The sequence below is a fragment of the Vombatus ursinus genome, unplaced genomic scaffold (genome assembly GCF_900497805.2).
Source record: "Vombatus ursinus unplaced genomic scaffold, bare-nosed wombat genome assembly UNPS02015175.1, whole genome shotgun sequence".
Classification (NCBI taxonomy): Eukaryota; Metazoa; Chordata; class Mammalia; order Diprotodontia; family Vombatidae; genus Vombatus; species Vombatus ursinus.
In genome coordinates this window covers 16,821,466-16,844,130 of record NW_020954953.1, presented here as the reverse complement: position 1 = coordinate 16,844,130, position 22,665 = coordinate 16,821,466, and the positions used below count along the sequence as shown (strand labels likewise).

The 22,665-nt window shown below is 38.0% G+C and overlaps 1 protein-coding gene across 4 annotated transcripts in view; it reads right to left on the bottom strand.

The window, feature by feature from the left end:
- LOC114031506 (protein SCAF8) overlaps positions 1 to 17,266 on the bottom strand; it is a 209,876-nt gene extending 192,610 nt beyond the window's left edge. For 2 of the 4 annotated variants that reach the window (XM_027846618.1, XM_027846619.1), the window contains exon 1: positions 17,161 to 17,266. In XM_027846618.1, the coding sequence (XP_027702419.1) occupies positions 17,161 to 17,190 (30 nt within the window). In that variant the 5' untranslated portion in view covers positions 17,191 to 17,266. Of the gene's footprint in view, positions 1 to 11,605; positions 11,670 to 17,160 lie in introns of those variants that run through there. The other 2 variants (XM_027846616.1, XM_027846620.1) reach the window with 2 other exon arrangements.
- Between the last annotated feature and the right edge of the window lie 5,399 nt (positions 17,267 to 22,665).

Sequence of the window (22,665 nt, the reverse complement as noted above, 5' to 3'; positions counted from 1 at the left end):
GAGGAAATAAATAGACTAAAGGAAAACATCTGCTAGAGGAATAAAAACAATTAGAGGATAGCACCTCAAGAGCAGCACTTCAGAAAAAGTTCTTTTATATGTGTTTGCAGGCAGAGATAAAAAGCCATTGAAAAAAATGTGATCCCAGCTACCACAAAGATTGACGCTGGCAGATCTCTTAGGCTCAGGAGTCTTGAGCTGCCGTGGGTTCTGTTAAAAGAGTGTCCACACTAAATTCAGCATCAATACGGACACCCTCAGGAGTTGGGGTCACCAAGGAGGGACCAGCCCAGGTTAGAAACGGAGTAGGTCAAAGCTCACCCATGCTGATCAAAAATAGTTTCAGGTTGGTGAGTAGCTCCTGTACTTTCACCCTGGGAAGATGAGAGACTCAGTCTTAAAGAAAAAAAAAAGACAGAATAAAAATTCATGAGAAAAAATAATGAAGCTAAAACACAGAAGAAACAAAAGAGTACAGAATCTAGGATGCAAATATAGGGGTTGGTTAGCTTTGAAAAGGAAAGACGCTTCTTCCTCTGAGATAAGGACACTGGATTTGGATTAAGAAGAAATAAACAAAGAGTATTTTAAGTACTGATTGTCAAAGTAACCTATCCTTCAAAAATCATGTTCTCTCCCAAAACCTCAATAACCTTACCCTTCTCATACTTCTAAAACATAGGTATGGATTTATACCATCTGCTCAATGTAACTAAGAAGCCCTCAAATATGACTTCAACCTAGGCAAACCTTCCTATGAATTGAACTAAGAAATTTTCATCATGGGGGAAAAAATACATATAAATCATGACTTTACAAACTTCTAGTGTTTAGATTGTAAGATTATACTTGGGGGGTGGTATGTGTGGAGAGAACAGAGAAGGTAAGCAGAAGAGGGGAAAGAGAGAAGGGATATGTTATTATGTTTCAGGAGAGGGAAAGTTATAGCTTAGACTAAATTGTTTTCTACTTTATTTATTACTGCGAAGAAGATGGCAGATTGCAGACTTTCCCCTAACAATATACTTATAATGTTTCTATTTATCCAGCATTATCCAAGAACAAAATATCCTGGGAATTTTCCAAATAACTGAAACTTATCCCTTTAAGAACTGACCAGGGGCAGCTAGGTGGCGCAGTGGATAGAGCACCGGCCCTGGAGTCAGGAGGACCTGAGTTCAAATCCAGTCTCAGATCAGATACTTGACACTTACTAGCTGTGTGACTTTGGGCAAGTCACTTAACCCCAACTGCCTTGCAAAAAAAACAAAAAAAACCAAAAAAACAAAAAACCCCTAACCGCTTTTGATGGAAATTTTTCTAAAATGGACTATATAATTTCCTAACAGGATACATAAACTTCAACACACAATACACTGGACCTAATTTATTGATAAGCCAAGGCAATTTCTATTACTAAATGTTATATTACAATATAATTCAGGAACTACTGAAATGGTTAGTGTTGTTCATCCCCATAATAAAATGGTCACACATTGCTGTGCTTTTCTAATATCACCTTATATAGCTAATGGCTACAGCTTCTTACTACTTCCATGTTTGCTTCAAGTGTCTAACCCCAATCCTTTGCTGCTTTTAGGAGAATATGAAGGTTGCCAAACAACTAGATTAGTAACTATAATTTACATATTTGGGTTCAAATCTCAGATCCGCTATTTACAATTTGTGCAACCTTTGAAAAGGACTATAACCTATCTAGGCCTCAGTTTCCTAATCTGTCAAATGTGGGGATTGGTCTTTCTAAAGTTCCTTAAGTGTGAAATCTATGATACTATAATTCTATTTTCCTCAATAGCAAGTATTTTGTAAAAGATGAAAGTATTAAAATTTATAGACCTGAATCATACTTTTCCTTCCTTCTTGCCTTAATTAACTCTGGCATTAATGGTAAAATGGTCAAAATGAGAAGAGCTTGTAACAATCAAGAATTAATCATATAAACTGTATAAATCAGGGCATCTCTTAAATCTGGATTCTATTCCAAAATGGGCTTTCATTAAACCTATCACATTTAACATTACAGTTAATTAGTAGCCACAGATGGTTTATGGTGAGGTGCACAGTGCTTATAGTGGGTGCTTAATAAATGTGTATTGGATTGGATTGGGCTCATATTTTATGTAAATGTCCTAGTAATATTAAGCAAAATTTTAATCTGCTTAGCAACAATGTTATAATTTGCTTATTTTTTTAAAAATGTAACAATATTTTGGAATAATTTGGAAATTTTTAAATTATTACTAAATCCTAATTTTTAAATTTTAATTTGGAAATACATGCAGATAAATGGGCTTGTATATACACCCATATATGCACACATAATTAAAGATGCATGACTATAATTATGATCATATAAAAATATAAATGAATGACCATGATTAAGTTCCTATATTTATCAAATAAAGGACATGGAATTTTCTAAAAAAAAAAATTCAGAGAAAAAGCTCCCAGCTGAGGGGTCTTCACAGTGAGCACAGAGGAGTAGTAGCAGCTAACGATGGCTTGAGAAGGAGAGGGAGGTACTAGGAAGTAAACAAAAGTTACTAGCTTCACCTCAGAAAAAGATAACACCAGAGTCATGCTCTGTTGGTTTCTAGATTTACATACTGAAACACAGGGTGCTACAGAAATTATTGTTGGCTAAATAAAAGTGAGAGTGTTGTTTTTTTTGTTTTTTTGTTTTTGTTTTTTTCAGAAACAGTAATGAACCAAGTAATAGTTGCAAGCTCTTATGCCAAAGAGTTAAGTTGGAGAGGAAATAAAACTTCAATTTTACTGCCTTAACTTGCTCTAGATTTTAGTTTATCTTTTTCACGTAACCTATTCATATTTACAGACACAAAAGATTATTTGCCCTGATTTTTAACCTTTACAAAAACAAATCTCATAATAAATGCAAATAACCTTGCCCTAAATCTTAGTTGATGGAACATTCGTTTTAAGTACTATCCAACAAAATTTTCAGACTCAAAAAAATCTGGAAAATCCTTAGGAATTTATCATACAGAGAGCTAATCTGTAATTATTTCAATAATCTACTGTCCAAGAAAGCTTGATTCCATACTAGTGAATGCAAATTTAAAAGTCTTAGTATTATTATGAAAATAGTTTTGATCTCATGGACTCCCTTTGGGTCTCATCCCTGAACTAGACTTTGAGAATCAATGCTCTAGACTAAACAGATTTACCAAATAGTTTTTGTCTTTCATGGTTCTATCCTTCAACAGAGGAGGCCTAAAAAACATCACCATAAAAGATTTGGGTAAATTAGTAGGTTGCTATTTAAGAAAAGACACTGCTATATGTCGCAGTGGATAAAGCTCTGTGGAGTCAGGGGGACCCGAGTTCAAATGCGACCTCAGACACTTGACATTTACTAGCTGTATGACCTTGGGCAAGTCACTTAACCTGATTGCCTCACCAAAACAAACAAACAAACAAAAAAAAAAGAAAGAAAGAAAGGAGGATCAAGGCAATTAGGGTTGAGTGGAGAATAAATAACCAAGATTTAAGGATTTCTTTGGGATTTTTTAAGTACTCCAAAACAAAGGCAGACTAAAAAGCTATATTGAAAATAACTTAAGATGTTTATAATCCTTAACAAAAGCAATCAATCATTGAATTTTAAGCAACAACTATAATCTTATGATACAGTCAAAGCTCATTTATTCTAACTGACTACATAAATGGAAAATTTGTGATAATTAGGAAAAGGTAACTAGTCTAACTGGTTTGATTAACTTTAGTGTTAACTATTAAAAATTGTTTGCTAAGAAAACTAATAATGTAAAAATACAGAAAATTGTTTATCTATTTAAGGTAACAGTTTTTAAGCCCCTAAGAAGAAACAATGAACATATTTTTAGAAATGTAATTGCAACATAAAAAAAAAAATCAGACATTAGAATTCTTTAGTCTGGTGCTTTGACATTTCAACTACAAATCATTCTCTTCTAGTCATTAAAGTAATAGCTTTCTGGATTAATATTGCCTAGTTTGAAACTGCATTTCTCTAAAAACATTTGTAAATATAGTCTTTTTGCTATATAAGGATAAAACCTCCTCTATTGCTCAATTTTCCCTCATACATCCCCAACAAATCTACATGGTTAGGTTTTACTGTCTAGTCTTCACATCTAGGCAATGTGGTCAAACATTAGCCTCTAAAGCCATTAAACAGTTTTTTTCAAATTTTAAAAAGTATTCAATTGTATAATTCTAAAATAAAATGTAATGATACAAGAAAAATTTCACTTAAAACTATACATTTTGACATAAATCTGTCAAGTTTCATGATGAACACTACATACCCTAGAAGCTTAATTAAGAAAGCAATTTACAGTAGTAAAATTCTAAAAACAGAAAATTAGAGAAAAATACATTTCCAACATGATAGGAAAAGCAAACCTATTTTTCCTTTCATGGAGATAAAGCCTGGACCTGATACTTCATTAGTATAGAAAAGTCAGTATGAGACCTTCTTCTACTAATACAAGAAGGCACCTTCTCTATAACTGAGTCTTAGAGAATTCCCTAGAACAGTAAGAGGTTAAATGACTTGCTCAGGGTCACAGAGCCATTAGATGTCAGAGGCAGGAGCTGAAGCGAGGTTTTCCTGGTTCCTCAACTAGCTAGTTCTCTATCTTTTACACCATACTGCCTCAATTTTTTTCCCCTGATACTGTTAGAAACTGAATTTTTCCTTTAATCTTTAAGGAAATCTGTTAGCCACATTCTATTTTTATGATTCCAGTGAGCTTTAGATATGTCACACCATCTTAAAGACAATTTTCTTCCCCCATTTAGAAAAAAAATTCTCAAAATTCTCAACATTAAAAACTACATCTCCACCCCACCCCATACTAATAAACATTTTCAAATACTCTATATACAATCTATATTTATTCAAAGTGTGAATGGACCAAAGATAAATACCTATAAAGATATTTTTTTGAAAGTGAAAGGAAATCAAATGCATGGTAACTTCCTTCCCTTCACACTCAAAGTGATCAATTATACTACCTCAAATCAATTAGCCCTACTGCTTTTATTTGTTGTTCCTTCATTCAGTCATGTTTGATTTTTTGTGATCCCATGGATCACAGCATGCCAGGTCCTTCTATCCTCCACTATCTCCCAAAGTCTATCTAAGCTCATGTTTGTTACTTCCACGACACCATCCATCCATTTCATCCTCTGCTGTCCATTTCCTTTTGCCTTCAATCTTTCCCAACATCAGGGTCTTTTCCAATGAGTCCTGTCTTTTCATTATACAGCCAAAAAAAATCAGCTTCAGTATCTGTCCTTCCAATGAGCAATCTAAGTTAATTTCTTTAAGTATCAACTGATTTGATCTCCTTGCTGTCCAAGGGACTCTCAAAAGTCTTCTCCAGCACCGTAATTTTAAAGTGTTGATTCTACAGCACTCAGTTTTCCTTATAGTTCAAATCTCAAAGCCACACGTTACTGCTGGAAAAACCACAGCTTTGATTACACTGACCTTTGTTGGCAAGGTGATGTCTTTGCAAGTATGCAAGTTCAGATTTGCCATAGTTTTCCTTTCAAGGACCAAGTGTCTTTTAATTTCATGGCTACAGTTGCCATCTGCAATGATCTATGTGCCCAAGAATATAAAATCCGACACAGCTTTCATTTCTTCTTCCTCTATTTTCCAGGAAGTGATGGGATCGACTGCCATGATCTTAAGTTTTTTCTAGCCCTACTGCTAGAGCGTGACAATGCTAAAGCTAACATCAGAGATTCAATCCCTTTATGAAGGGATTCATTTCCCTACATTCACTAACTGCTTACCTAACTTTGGTGAGTTCAAGTGTGCAACATCTCTTCCTCCTCTCTATCTCAATGCCTAAAAACAATCATTCACTACCAAACACCTGTAGTAAGACGACCAGCAGTCTCCCTACTGCCAATATCAGGGAATTGAAAGGTTGGAAGGAACCTTAAAGACAATCTAGTTCAACTCATACCTGAAAAATAATTCTTCTAAAATATATTCAATAAGTGGTCATTCACACTTTCCCTGAAGAACTCCAATAAATAGGAAGGCAGTATCTCTCAGGGTAGCTCATTCAACTTCGGGATAGCTTTAATTAATCTAAACTAAACCGAAATTTGTTTCTTTGCAACTTCTGCCTAATGTTCCTAGTTCTCTGCTCACAGGAGGCCTTTCAAATTTGAAGCACCTATGAGATCCCCACTAAGTCTCATTTCTGGGCTAAACACCCTCAGTTTCTTCAAGTGATATGGTATGGCAGGAACTCAAATCTCCTAACCATTATAGCTATCTCTCTCTGGACACTCTCCAGCTAATCAAAGTCCTTCCAAAATGTAGCACCCAGAACCAAACACAATAATATTCCAGTTAGAATCTGATCACCTCAAATCTAGCCTTCATATTGATACCAGAAAAACTTCTCTTATGGATAAGGTCACATTGGTCTTCTGATCAATAAATGTCAATGGATCCATGTTGCCAACCAAGCTCAAACTCCTTGTCCTGGCATTCAAAATCAGTCAGTAAATATATATTTATTATGCATCATGCAAATGGTGCTTTGCAACAACATGCAAATAAATATATGCAAATTATGTACAGGATACATTGGGGGAAAAAAATCAACAGAGGAAAGGCTCTTGAATTAAAAGAGATCAGAAAAGACTTTCTATAAAAGGTAGGAGTTCAGCTGGGACTTGAAGGAAGCCAGTAGGCAGAGAAGAGGAGGGAAGAGCTTTCCAGGCAAGTGAAATGCCCAGAGCATAGATGAAGTGTCTTGCTGGAAGAACAGCAAAGAGACCAGTCTTGCTAAATAGAAGAGTATATTGAGAGGCTGGTGGGGGTGACGTAAGGTAAGGAGGAAGTGGGGGTGGGGAGGGGGAAGGGGGCAGGGTGGCATGAAGCTTATGAAGGCCTTTGAATGCCAAACAGAGAATTTTTATATTTGAACCTTGAGATGATAGGGAAACACTGCAGTTTGGAGGGAAGAAGGGTGCCTGGATGATCACCTTGACAGCTGAGGGGAGGATGGACTGTAACAGGGAGAGACTTGTGGAAGGGAGCCCAACCAGAAGGCTGTTGGAAAAGTCCAGGGATGTGGTGATAAGAGACTACACCAGGATGGTGGCAGTGACAAAGCAAAGAAGGGGGCACATAGGAGAGATGTTGCAAAGGTGAAATCAACAGGTGTTGGCAACAGATTGTATACGGGGGACTGTGAGTGAAGAAATGAAGATACCACCTATGTTTTGAGACTGAGGAAATGGAAGGATGGTGTGGCCTCAACAGTAACAGAGAAGTTAAGTAGAGGTGAAGGTTTTCGGGGGAAAATAATGAGTCCCATTTTGGACATATCATTTAAGACATCTATGGGACAGCTAGTTGGAGATGTCTAATAGGCAACTGGAGATGTGAGACTAGAAGTCTCACATCAGAGAGTTTGGAACTAAATAGGTAGATTGAGAAACAGCATCATAGACAGATAACTGAATCCATGGGAACTAACAAGATCACCAAGTGAAATAGTATAAAAGGAGGAGAAGGCACAGGCCCTAGCCCTGAGGAACATTCATGGTTAGTGGGCATCACTTGGATGAAGATCCCGCAGAGGAAACTGAGACAGAGCACTCAGACAAGTATGAAGTGAACCAGAAGAACAGTGTCATGAAAACCTAAAGAGAAGAAAGCATCAGGAAGACAGGGAACAACAGTATCAAAGGCTGCAGAGACATCGAGAAGAATGAAGTGTGAGAAAAGGCCACAGGATTTGGTAACTAAGGAACTGATAGTAACTTTAAAGATCGTTTAGGTTGAATTATAAGGCTAGAAGCCAGATTAGAATTAAGAAAATGGTAAGAAAGGCCCTCCACAACCAAGTACCACCCCACTTTTCATGTCTTGTATTATCTTCCTCTCATCAAAACATTCGCCACTCTAGCCAAACTATAGTGTTCTCTGCACCACTCACCCCTCAACATTTCTATTCTCTAGCCTTCAATGCCCTTGCTCACACTGTTCCCTATGCCTAAAATGGTCTCCTCCCTTTTCATCTAGTCATCCTTTAAAACTCACCATGAAAGCCAGATCTTTCACAAAGCATTTCCTGATCCCCACCCCCATCCTCACTCAATTTCACAGAGCACATGGTCTACAAAACTACAAAGCTCCACCAGGACAAAGACCAAGTCTTATCTAAACTCTGTATCTCTACCAGCATTCAACAGTTACCTGTACACAGTAATCACTGGATGATTGATTACAGTTCTTCCCATCCAAAACTGGGCAAAATAATGTGGATGGATTACTTAAAAACCATCAGTATTACTGGAAACAGTACTCAATAAATTATCAGCACTACTGTAAGAGAAGGAACAACATATTTTAAACTTAAACTATTACAATAATCTCTACTAGTGAATCCATATTTTTGACTGAAATTTTTTCACAAGTTTTGTTGTAGAAAGTACTATGTTAAAAATCAAAATTTCATTCTGTGGGGCTAGAGACTCCATGAATAATAATAACAAGAACAGCATTTATATAGCATTTTCTTTTGCAATGCCCTTTATATGTGTTAACTCACTTGATGCTCACAGGTAGATGCTATTATTATTCTCATTTTAAAAATGAGGAAACTGAGGCTCAGGGAGGTTAAGTGACTTGCCCAGGATCACACAGTTAGAGAGTGCCTGGGGCAGGATTCAAACTCAGGTCTTCCTAACTCCAAGTCTAACAGTGAAATTTCTCCCTACTAACACTGCTTCTCTCTACAGGCCTGCTGTGTTATAATGAAAAAAGGAACAAAGCAGACACCTAGGCTTTTTTCCTCTTTCATGAAGTATACAAATAGATTAGGTAAGTCACTCCATGCCTTAATATTCTCATCTGTTCAGTTGTTTTCAGTCGTTTTCTTGACAAAGATACTGGACTGGTTTACCATTTCCTTCTCCAGCTCATTTTACAGATGAGGAAACTGAGGCAAACAAGGTTAAGTGACTTGCCTAGGATCACACAGCTAGAGTGTGAGGCCTGATTTTAACTCAAATGAGTCTTCCTGACTCCAGGCTTAGTGCTCTATTCAGTACCATCTAGCTGCCCTGTTCTCATTTGTAAAGGAGGGTTATTGTGAGGATTACATTAAATATATTCAAAAACCTTTTCTAAAAAAGTACAAAGTACTATACAAATGTAAGGCATTTACTTTACATAGGAAATTAGCCAACATGAAAGATACTTTTTAAACAGATGAAAAATGAGATACTTAAAGACTCTGAAGGTATTTGTTATAGAAAAGTATTTATAAATGAACAAATTTTACATTTGTCAAAACAAGAGAGGAAATAACTTGTTACCATTGTTATCCTTATTATTATGACATATATAGTGATCCTGATCATTGAACCAATATCACCACTGGAATAATAATAATATAGATGGCTTATTATAGTCAACAAGGTCACATTAAATAAGATCACAATGAAATCAAAGGAACTGTTAACATTTTAAGACACTTGGGAGTTCATGCTGATATTGTGCCATATCTAATGCCATTTCAATAAGTGAGCAATTGATTAAGAGCTGAATATATTTGGAAACACTGAGATCATTCAATTAAGTATTACATGGATACCAGGGAATCCTAGTACATAAAGATAATAGTAAACATAGATAATACCCCAAAATTTCAGCCTTAACATTCAACCTGGGAGTTTAAATAAATCAGTTACTAAGATTCATCTCAAATATAATAAAAACAGCATTTCCAAGGTTTGTTTTAACCCAGTCCTGGACCTATGATTTCATCTGTGTAGGGAAACTCTCAGTGAGAAAACTTCCTGTCCCAAAGCAGATGGGTGACACACCCAGAACTTTAAGTACCTGATGCAGTGAGAAGTAATTTGCCTATGGCCTACTGCCACACAGCTAGTGTCTAAAGACTTGAATCTATATCCAGCCTTCTATCCACTATGCCATGTGGCCTTTTTTAAAGGCGAGTATGCTGACCAAATTCCTTGATACATTTGGAGAAACTAAAACCACCTTTAAACCACACTAAAAATTAACCTAGTACTTCATTCTTTCAAATTCCTAAATCTGAAGCCCACCTTAACACTTGGATATAGAATTATCCAGACTTATTAACAATATCTAGCATTTACATGGGACTTAAATGTTTGCTAAGTGCTACATATAATTTTATTTGCCCTTAATTTCACATATTAATTGGAAACATAACTTTCATCATTCATAAATACAAAATATATCCTGAAGCAATAATTTTATATGAATGTGAGCCTTCAGAAATAACAAGTATAACCATCCCATAATATACAAGATGACTATAAAGTATAACTTTATATAATTTACTCTTTTCCATTGACCTCTGTCTTAAAGCAAAACAGTACCCCTACACTCATGTCTCGTATACCCAGTCCCTAAAAGGGACATGATAGGCAGACTGGAGGTAGAAATATAGGTTGTTAATATAGGTAGCAGACAGAGACATTTATACCAACACAGGAGAGTAGAATAATGCCATCAGCACCAAACAATGAAATATCCTCTATCCTATATTAGAGTTCTTGCTTGACAATCACACTGGCTCTAGAGTACTCATTAACTCTACACAATCCTAGAAAATAAGGGTGAAAGGGAACCCAAACTCAAGCAGTATTATGACCTCCTTTTTCAACAAAATATTAAAATTAAGAACTGGTAAAGCAAAGAATGAATTTGGTATGTGTGAATCTGAAAATTCCTTAAAATTCTATAATCCCATGTTTTCAAGTGACACACCAAATTCATTCCCTAAGTTTAAAATTAGGTAATAAAATTGCCATGTGTCACAGAAATCTATGATCATTCCCAGGCAAAATTTGTAAAAAATAAATCAGAATGATCAAAAACAAAGCTAACAATAGAAATAACAAAATGTAATCACAATAGTTTGGTATCAATGAAAATTTTAATTAAACCTCTTCATATACGAAAATGGTAATTTATTGCTATTTTTCTCATAAGCATGCCTCATTATAACACTTCTGGTACAATCTGCTTTTCTGTAATTAAAAAAAAAAAATCAATACTTCAAACAAGTCTTTAAAGAAAACAGGAAAGGGACAATTTTAGGATTTACAAATATTTCCGCATCTCTTCACTGGATTTTTAAACAGTTTTACCAGTACTGGAAAAATGTAATACTGAAATGAACTTCATGACATCTTTGCATGTTTTCACAAAAGATGAGATGTATATTAATACTGAATACCAAACAACTAAATGATCAGTAAAGCTATGCTATGGAACAGAATGCAAGCAGACAGAACAAGTATTTACAGGTATTCACATATCACTATTAAGTAGCAATACTCTTCCTGTGCTTAGCCCATTTTTTAAAAAAGAAATTACACAACAAATTTCCTGAATATCCTCCCCTCAATTCAAGTGATAAAAGTTATAGGTCTTCAATTTCCCAACTATGGCCCATATAAGTAAAGTACCATCTTATTACTAGTTCTAAACCCAACATTTTCCATATGGTCTGCCTTATGTGGGTTGCATTGGTCTTACTATGCTTCTCGTGTCCATGCTGCTGGAAAAAGCAGTCTGTACAAGCAGGAGTAGAGGCACAATCCTGAGAGAGAGGAGCAGAGAGAGATGTTGAGAAAATAAACCTACAAAATGACCTCACCTAGGAGTTCACGGGGCTCAGCCAAAGTTCAAGGCCACAGCCATATGAGCTAGAAATAAACCCAATGACAGTAAAACTAGCTCTACAAAGAGAAATCTAAAATTGTAAAAAGCAGTATCACCATTCATTCTTAACCAATATAGAGGTCTTCCCCTTAACCACCCCCCCCCAGAAACTAAAACTGGACTAATCTGGAATAATTAGTGAATGTTATAGTTAATCAAATATTTTGGTAAGAAATTACTATGTGCCATATCTGCATTACCATTTTTTTAGAATTTTAGAATGCAATACATTTAACATGAATTACAATGAACGCAATTTAATCTTTCTTTCAGGACTGAGGTAGCATATAAGGATCTTACAGTACTTCCGTATCTTTACCTAACATTAATTATTTTATTGTAAATGGAGATATGGTGGCAGAACTGATAAAGTATTTCTGGTTGATGGAACATTATGAAAAAAAAAAAGTTTTTACTCCACATAAATGTTATGCTGGGGGGAAAAACAACCAAGGAAAAAGTTCTGATCAAGAAAAGAATAATGTATTAATATCCGTAATACAATAAAATCCTGTTTTGTGAAACCATCGATGAAATGCAATTTATATATTCTAATTTCAGAAAAGGAAAATTACTATCTAATCTCAGGAATCCTTTCCTATGGAACATCATGAATTTTTTTAACTTCCAGTTTCCCTATACCATTCTTCATCTAGTATACTGTTCAATAAAAATCAGAATGACTAAGATGATACAGAATTCACAATCAAAGAAATAAATTATATTTCTGAATCAATGAGTTTTATGATTAGAAGGAAGAGTGTCTAATTCAATTTCTCATTTTGCAGATGAGTAAACTGAGGCCCAAAGAGAAACTGTGACTTGAGTTACAGAGCTAGAATTGAACTATGGTTTCCTGACCACAAACATAATTCTTCTTGGACTATACTACTACCTAGAACATTTTTTAAAAAAGAGTTTCTGTTTAACCTTCAGCAAACAAGAAAATCCATACACTGGAATCATTCCATTCCCATATCATTTTAATAAACAAGACAAGAAAAAAAGGTGATGGACATGGTGTAGACCATAAACTACCATGAAATTAAGGAAAAATGAAATATAATTTCAAAATTTCAGTACTTCTCTGAATTTTCTTTATATATGCCATTTTAATGTATAAACTGTACATAAATTTCATGTTCCCTTGCAGTAATTTCATTGATGTTGTTCATTTTTTTCCTATCAATTCATTTCATATCTATCACCTCCCCCCAAAGCCAGATGTAGATGCTGTGGGGCTCTGGAAAAATACCCAAATTAAAGTCATAGTGCAGACTCTGTTTATGGAATTGGAGATAGGTTATACTTTGGGGCTAGCTATGAAGATACAGACAGCAGAACAGTGGGAAGTGCAATGGAAATATCATATGGCATGCCGGTTCTGGAGTTCTTAGCCCTAGAAGTAACCATGCTATTAAGTTGTTTTGCTAACTTAAAGTCCTGGAAGAAAGAATCTGAGAGCTCAGTGGATCCAAAGAACCTGGAGGATCATTAGATTTTGACATCTGATTAAAACAAATGTGTGTGTGTGAGTACATGTGTGTACGTATATATAGATATATATGTATATGTGTGTATGTGTGGGTGTATATATATATATGTATATATAAAAACCAACTTCCAGATTCTTCTAAAATGCTTCCTATTTCATGGAAACCCAATAATCTCACACCTCAACTAAAACTGTACAACTCAGTATACTCAAAGCAGTGAGAGAAATGAGGGGCAAATAAAAACAGCAAAAGATATGTAACAGATGAAATTGAGCACATGCTATCTTAGAAAACCTCCTGAGAACAAAAATTCAACAACCAGCTAGCTTAAAACTCTAATATTCGAGGAAGTCAAGGCCCTGACTAAGCCTACCCAACTCACTGAATTAGTATTATTTCATTTTGCATTTGTTTTTAGTGTATAATACTTTAAGTAGCCAAAGCTGTTTCACACATACAAGTGTTCTCCCACAAGACTAAGAGATGAAATGCAAAGATCATGCCTTTTTCTTTTACTTTCCTATCACAATAAGAAACACCCAGTTAGTACTACCATATAGTGTGTGGGTATATACATGTATGTATGTACATGTGTGTATACATATACATATATGTACATACATGATGTACATGTGTGTATTCACATACATATGCCATATTATATAGCATCAGCGATCAAGGAGAGTCTTCAGAAACATAAATTCAAGTGGTCTTACATGTGAAACACCTTTTAACAAAAGCATGGCCCCCAGATGATTTCCTCATCCCAATGCAACAACAATAACCTCCCCTAAACACAGACACACACACCCAGCAACTGTTACAGTGGCTCAACAGGACAGTGGATTACAGAAATCATTTTACCCACAGACTTACCTAAAGCATTTTGACCCTACCTCATAGCAACTTGGGAGAGAGGATTAGGGAGACTGTCCTTTACAAGATGGGAAGTAGTAATTAGAAACTTTAACTTAGCTCAAAGCTAGCTAGCATCATAGGCAATGATTGATCAAATGTAGGGCCTCAATCCCATTTAAATTTTAGATAAACATAAGTTTACCAAGTGGCTCAAAATAAAAATAGATATTCTATCATCAGTTGTGTTATTAGTAGTTTCCTCTCCTTATTCCAAAAGAAAGAGTACTAGTAGTCTGTCAGCCACTGAAAAAGTTGGGAAGCAACTATTTTCTATTTTTAACAGCTATTTTCTATTTTTAACTTTCATTTTATTTCATCTACAGGACTAGAAGTTCAAAAATAACTATCAAAGTTACATGCCAGTCAATAGCTAGAGATAAAATTCTGACCCCTAAGTTTCTGTACCTCAACACTACACTCAACTACATTTCTTTCACCAAAACTTGACTGAGGCCATCAAATCTAGTAGATTAAAGAAAACTTCTAAAGGTCTCAGTTTAAAGGAAAACTCCCAATAAACTGATGTCTTCCAAAATGACATTTTTTAAATTTATAATTTTTTTAAATAAAACTGAAAGAAAATGTTAATTATTGAGTAATTATCACTATCTGACATTCTTTAAAAAAATTCACTGAACAACATGACAAATTTTATTTTACAGTGAAACATATATGGCAAGAAAAGCTCATAGAAACTGCATTCAGATTCAAGGCATAACAGCAGCATTTCAGATTTATAAAATTTCCTCAACTCTGGAGCCTGATCAATTCTTATTCTTAATTTTAAAATTCAGACAGATTCAATTTTATCTCATTTTCAAATGGAAAGCAAAAATTAAAATATTTTGTTACAAAATAACTACACATAGATTGTGTGAGATGCTTTGAACTCCTTGAAAGAAAAGTGCTAGAGATCAAATGTCTTGTTGCTATTTTACTGCTACACTGAAAACTTAGGACATCTCTATGTAACTGTGTCCTTTAATAATGTTCTAAATTTCTGACTTATCCTAATAAGGAATACAAACAATTTGGTTAAATTTATTATGTAAAGGAACCCACAACCTGTATAACTGTCACTTAAATGTTTTGGGGGCACAATTTGGCAATCCCCACACACCTAAGGATATATTGTTTTATTATATCCAGGTAAAAATAAGTTAAAGGGTTTCAGTAAGTTTTTCTCCATTCTTAAAGCAATATTTCGTGTTCTAAACACTAACGAAAAAGTGTTTAAAGTTATTGTTTATCTATGCAAGGTATGTTAAAATATTAATAAATATTAATAGTATATAGTATCTGTAAAGTACTTTTCAATCTAAAAAGCTTTCAAAGCTTTTTAATATCACTACCCAGTGTCAACTACAACCTTCTAAATGTAGTGGTCACACTAGATAGCCATGAATTTGGGAAGAAAATCCTGAAAGTCTTCTCTAATAACATTTTTCAATTCCTCTAGTCTAATCAGTGAATATAAATTCTGTCATACTGTCAATTCTTGATTCAGTACCTTGCACATAGTAAGTATTTAATGAATACTTGCTGACATGAAAAAAATTCAGAGCTTTTTTTTTTCCATATAATTCCATTACACTCTGTCCTACTATGGAAAGACTGTTTCTATAAGAGTTGTCCAAGTTCATTTTTGGCCTACTTTCCTAAATGGACAAAAAGCACATTTTCCCAGCACTAAATGGGACATTTTTTAAAAAGTGGAAACAATTAAATAAACTAAAGCTGTTAAGAGTATTTTAAGTTCTTTCTTACTTAAAATATCATAGTAACATGAGTGATTATATAGGTTAGCATTAATATCATGGGAAATGTTTGCCTTACTTTAGTAAAATAACTGCTCAAGTTACATGTAGTAATAGACATTAAACCTCTTGCAAAATAAATGCCAAACTAGGAAACTAAAAGTGGACAAGGTGCAATTTTCTTTAAATACACAGACCTCCTGATAAAGCACTTTGTTTTCATGTGCATATATGTAAGCCAAAGTATCCTAAGTCATGTACATATTTATTTGAACTAATACATTTCCTAGTATGCTGTAACAAAATGCTTGCTTTTGATTTTTTTTGTCAAGTTTAATTATAACAGAAAATAATTCTTCAGGAATCTAACCAAGTCTTTCTTCAGATTAGCAGAATCAGTGAAACAGATAATGAAATAACTAATCCAAGTGGACCTGTTAACAGTCACATAACCTTTAGGTATCTTTATATCTGAGATATCCCCTGTGAGATGCTTCTGCTTTCTACCTCAGCATCCTCCTCCCTAGCAGACACAGTGATACACAGGCCTCTCTCACCATTTCCGTGTTATTTCCTGGTGTGTGTTGGGGGGGGCAGGGGGTAGAAAAGGAAGAGAAAGATGGAGGGAATTGCAGAATAACCTCTCCTCCTTATCCTCCATCCCCTTTGCATGGTTCTCTGGGTGGCACGTTACCTAGTCAACAGCATCCCAGTAATAAACACAACGTGTAATGGGACCACAACCGATCACCACCCCCGTGGACAGATTCTCTAGCCCCTTAAAATAACCCCCCTCGAAAATCGGACCCTTTATCTAGTTCGAGCCACCAAGGTCCCTGGGGCCCTGAGCCTGGTCCTGGGAAAAGGGGGAGGGGGGAATAAGAAGGGAGAGAAGAGAATGGAGGTTGGGGGTGAAGAATTAACTACTAGAAACGAACCCCGTCGGTCTTAGGGGTGCGTTGGGTGCTTTGGTCTTCACTCCAAGCCCAAGGACATTTAAGTGGACGCGCCAAAGCCTCCAGCCCCCCATCCCCATCCCCGGCCCGGGGCCCAGGAGTCCCTCCTCCCACCGAGAGCTGAGGGGGAGGGGCAGCCTAGGCACCCCCCCTTTCCCGCACCCCGACTGCCCGGGTCCCTACCCGCTGCCCTTCCCACGGGGTAAGGAGGAGAAGGCTGGGGTCCGGCCTGCTATACGTACTTCGCTGTTGAAGGTTTTCACGGCCTCCATGTTGTCGGTGCGAAGGCCCCAGCGCCCGGTGGCGGAAGAGGCGGCGGCGGCGGCGGCCTAGAGAGAGGGGACTGGGCCAGGGGCCGCCCAGGGGAGCCGGGGAGCGGTCGAAGGCGCTGCGGCCGAGGTGGGGATAGAGGGGAAGGGGGGAGGGGGCGGGCTCCCTCAGGGACGGCGAGGCCTCGGCATGGCCGCTGGGACGAGCGGAGCTCCGGGCTGGGGAACAGAAGCGCAGCCGGGGCGGGCGGGGGAGGGGCCGAGCCGCCGCGGCTCCTGCTCTTCTCCGCCCCGCGCTCGGCCTCTCTTCTCCACCCTCTGCTCCCTCCTTCTCCCCACACTCTCCACCCCCTTCTACCCCCTCCTCCTCCTCCTTCTCCGACCGGCTCCCGCTTCTCCTCCCCACCGCTCGGGACACAGGAATCAGAAGGGCGGCGGCGGCGGCGGCGGCTGTAGAGGAGGAGGAAGAGGCAAAGGCGGCAGGGGCTGTGGCGGCAGCGGGGCTGGCGGCGGCAGCTGCGGCAGCCAATATGGCGGACGCGATCTGGCAGCGCAGCTCGGAGAGCGGCAGCAGCGGCGGCGAGCGCGCCCCCTGGCGGCCGGACAGCCGCCGCCACAGAAAGGCTGGGAAGGTGGATGGAAGATGTAGGGGGGGAGGGGGGTGGTTAGGAAATCATAGATGTCTGCGCGGGTGGGCCAGAGTGTCCCGCGCTGACTGTCAGGAGGTAGCCTCCGCTCCTTCGCGAGCCTGGGAGCTGGGCAGTGGTGATCTCTGCAGGGCAATGGGCAGTACTGCAGACGTGCCCAGTTGCCCTGCACAGACAAGGAAGCCTTTACTTGGTCCCTCTACAAGGGTCTCTGTAGTGGAATGGGGTTGATCTCGTTATAGTTTGTTCTTAATAAGTTTGGGCATCTAGCTTGAGAAATACCAGCTTATAAAAGGATGTGTTGGTTCCACAATGCTTCGAGTCAAAGAAATCTGGGTGTATGGGGGGGGGGTTGTTTAGTTGGTCTTTGTAAAATTGATTTCCTCCACCTCTGATATATGGGGGGGAATCGGGAATAACAGTGGTAATGAGGTATTGATCTGTTAATTCGCCGTTAATGTTTTAACTTGCTGTTGACCCTCTGTGGCCCTTTTCTGGAAGGAGAACACCAGTTTCTGATGAATTACTTAATCAACAAGCATTTGCGAACGTGGGGCTAGTGACTGGGACCTGTGATTTCATTCATATAGCCAACTCCCAGATGAGAAAGAGGCTCCCCTACCCGGGCAGGTTAGGCAACTTCTCAGCACCTTAATCCTAGAGAGTAGCCTAGAACAGGTCTCAGGACCCCTTTACACTCTTAAAAAATTACTGAGTACACCAAAGAGCTTTTGTTTATGTGAGTTATACCTAAAGATTACCGAATTAGAAATGAAAATTGATAATTTTTGAAACATCTGTTTCATTTTTAAATAATGTAATAAACTCATTACATGTTAATGTACATGTAGTATTTTGTGAAAAGTAATTATATTACCCAAAACTAAAATTAAATGAGAAACATGGATTGTTTTATATATTTTTTGCAAATCTCTTTAATATCTGGCTTAATAGAAGACAGCTAGATTCTCTATCTGCTTCTGTATTCAGTCTTATGAGATGTTGTTTTGGGCCATGTATATGAAGAAAACCTGGCCTCAAAATATATAGTTGAAAAACGGAAAATTATTTTAATAGGCAAATAACATCTTAGTATTATTATGAAAATAGTGTTGACCTGACCTCAGGGACCCCTAGGGGTCCTCAGATCACAGGGAGAACTGCTAGTTTAGCAAATGGACAGTTAAATGATTTGACCAATCAATGAGTGTCAGAGGTGGGTCTTGAACCCAAGTATTCATGGCTCTGAGGCTAGTGCTATATCATTAGTCAAGGTAGTCTCTGAACTGAGGAATCAATCTAGCCCTCAATGAGCTTATATTCTAATGAGAAGACCACAAGTACATCTTTAAATATATACAGATTATATATGTAAGATTTGAAAACACTTCATTTCCCTCTCGTGCCTTAACTAAATCTCTGTTCATACTAGGTTCTGATTGTTTGATTTAATCCAAAAGAATCTGCACCTAGTCAGAGCAATCTGGTAAGTTGTTATTGTTGTTGTTGAGTCATGTCTGCTGTTTGTGACCCCATTTGAGGTTTTCTTGGCAAAGACACTGGAGTGGTTTGCCATTTCCTTCTCCAGCTCATTTTACAGATGAAGAAACTGAGGCGAACAGGGTTAAGAGATTTACCCAGGTTATACAGCTAGTAAGTGTCTGAGGCCAGATTTGAACTCATGAAGTTGAGTCTTCCTGACTTCAGGCCTAGCACTCTGTCCACTGTGCCACCTAGCTGCCTGAACGAGGTGTTACTTATACAAAATGAAAACAAGATGGTTTTGAGAGGAGCTGCAATAGAAGCAGGGAAACCAGGAAAGGCTTCATGAAGAAGAAGAACCGTATTTGAAGAACATGAAGGAAATCAATTCAAATAGAGCCTGGCGTTTGGATGAGCAAATTGATCAGGCCCCTTGAGGCTTTTAAGGCTAAACCCTGGAAACAGCAGTCAAGAGTTCAAGAGTTGGAATCAGTCCAAGTTAGGAGGCTTTGTGGAGTGTCAGTACGTCAACAAATATTTCTTAAGGCTTACGATGAGAGATGGGAAGTGGGGAGGGGAGTACTTTCAAAGTGTGGATTCCAGAGATGAAATGATCTTCTAGGATTCAGAGGCTTGTGGGGCATGACAGAGAAGTCCAGAGTGAAGCCTGTTGAGAAATGAAGAAGTGCAATCCCTGTAGAAAGTGAAAAGGATTTCTTTGTCCTCTCCACCTTTCCATCGGCCATGGTACCTTAGAGCACAACTACTTGACCAACACCAGACAACATATCCAGCAGGTGGCAGAGATATACACTCTCCACACAGATGTGGACACTGCAATGCTATGTTCAAGCAACTTCAAGGAGTTGGAACCTCTGGCAGCAAAAAAGAGAGCTAGCTACGGACTCAAAAGAGCGCTCGTCGTGGCAATCCAGAATTGAGATGTGGAAAGATAAATAGATGTTGGGATCCCAACTAAGCAAATCGCCCAGCAGAGGCATTGGGTGGGGAACAGTCTACAAATAGACTCCATGAGGAAAAAAGAGCATTGTAGTACCAGAATTCTGTTACCTTTGCTAAGTCAGGCCTGGAGTCAAGAAGATCTGAGTTCGAATCTAGCCTCAGATACTTACTAGCTATATGAAGTTGGGCAAGTCACTTAACCTCTGTTTGCCTAATCCAATCCATTCATTTTACAGATGAGGAAACTGGGACCTCAGATAACTAAGTATCTAGACTGAACTCCAACAGCAGATCTGAAAATCAGTTCAAATTGAGCCCCTTCCTGTACAACAGATTGGTTTGTTTGCAAAATTCAAAGCCATGCTCTTCCTGGTCTTTATCACTGTCCTGACAAAGAAATGAACAGATATCATTTCATGTGAGAATGTCTCTATAAAATCCTTTTTTGGTCTTCACTTAAAAGGGCTTCACTGAGTTACATGGAACACAGTTTATCTTTTCTCTCCATGATATCATATGCCAGTCAATCACAGTGATTTGCAAGCTGCACTTTACCTTCAGGGCCTCCAGAAATTTCTGTTGAACTGCATACGTGAAATTCAGAGATGAGAGCTGGGATCCATAATATCCTGAGATTCATCCCTGAGCAAGTAAGGTCTCACCAGCACCTGCTAGAACTCAGATCTGTCAACTTAAGGTTCAATTTGCTGTCTATTATGAAATGGTAGCTTTTTTACTTTTGTCAAAATTTTCCTTGGTAACGTGTAAAAGGAAGCAACAGTACTATTGAAAACTTGATTCACTAACTCTGTAAATTCTTATTTAGGCAAAACATTTTTTTATTTTTTATAGTCTCTGACCATAGGTACATTCCCTAGGAAGTGTTTTCTCCAAGCTGGGCAAAACCTAAACATTTCATAGTCTTTTGTACTTGATTAAGAAGACAGAAAGGCACATGATAGTAGTATAGAGTTGGGAATGACTAATATACAATAGAATATGGCAAGTTGAGCAGGTGCTCTCTGTTTTTCTACCCAGAGACAGATAATTGTGCCATAGGAAAGATAATTTCCCTGTGGTTCCTCAAAATAGCAATGTCTAGTCCACACATAGCCTTTTGCATTAATGTCAAGCTCTAGAAGTACATTAAAAAGACCTAGAATTCTGTTTCCAGAGTACCTTCCCCCCCAAAAAAAGCCTCAGAATCCCACCTAATCAATAAGAAGTCAAGAAGTTGAGGATATACCCTTCCCTTCCCTTCCCTTGCCTTCCATTGCCTTCCCTCTGTCCAAAAAAGGTATCATACCCTTACCTTCAGGTGATCTACCCAAAGGAATGTGCATTTTGATCACTGAAATCTAACAAGATGCAAGATATCTTGGGGTTTACAGGCTAGAGGACCATGCCTTAAACCCAAATCACTCTGGCTGTCTTTGATTGGCCAGCAATAGGTCCCAGGCCAAGTCACACTTGGTCATTGTTTGGGCCCTGATTGGCTCAGAGTGAATGCAAATAGCACTTGTTTCTATTTTGGCCAGAAACCTGGAGGGTCTTCCCCTCCCAGGTTGATTCCCCTGCCCCCAAAACCCACCCTCAACTAGGTAAAAGAGGCTATTCTCTGCCTCATTTGTTTCCTAGCCTTAATCACTGAATGGACATTGCCTCAGTCAAACTGAGACCTATTAAAGACTTAGCTTATCCCACTGCATCCAGAGCCATCTCCAGTCATTCTGATCTATATATTGTCACTGGACCCAGATGGCTCTGGAGGACAAAGTGAGGTGGTGACTTTGCACAGCCATTCCTCACTTAAATCCAATTCACTTGCATGTCATGACATCACCTCCTTGATGTCGTGGTCCTCTTCAAGAACAAAGGGTAAACAACAACAACTGGGAGGTAATTACTTCTACTATGATCTTCCCTGCTCAGACCACATCTGAAGTATTGAGTTCTGGGCATCATTTTAGGAAAGATGTTGATAAGCTGTAGAGCATTCATAAGAGGTCACTTACAATGATGAAAAACATGGAAAGCATATCATACAAGCATTGGTTAAAGGAGCTTGGAGAAGAAACATTTTAAAGGGGACATAATCACTACCTTCAGATATTTAAAGGACTGCCACATGAAAGATGGAGTAGACTTGTTTTGCTTGGCCCCCAGAGGGTAGAACTGCAGAGAGAAGTACTTTTAGGCTTTATGTAAGAAAAAAAAAACTCTTAATAAGTGAGTCTACTTCATTGTAGTGGGTTCACTGAAGGTCTCCAAAAGCAAAGCCTTGGCTATTAAGCCTGAGCTATTAGTATTGTTATTATTTCCTGAAACTAAAGAACTCCCTCTCTCTCTCTCTCTCTCTCTCTCTCTCTCTCTCTCTCTCTCTCTC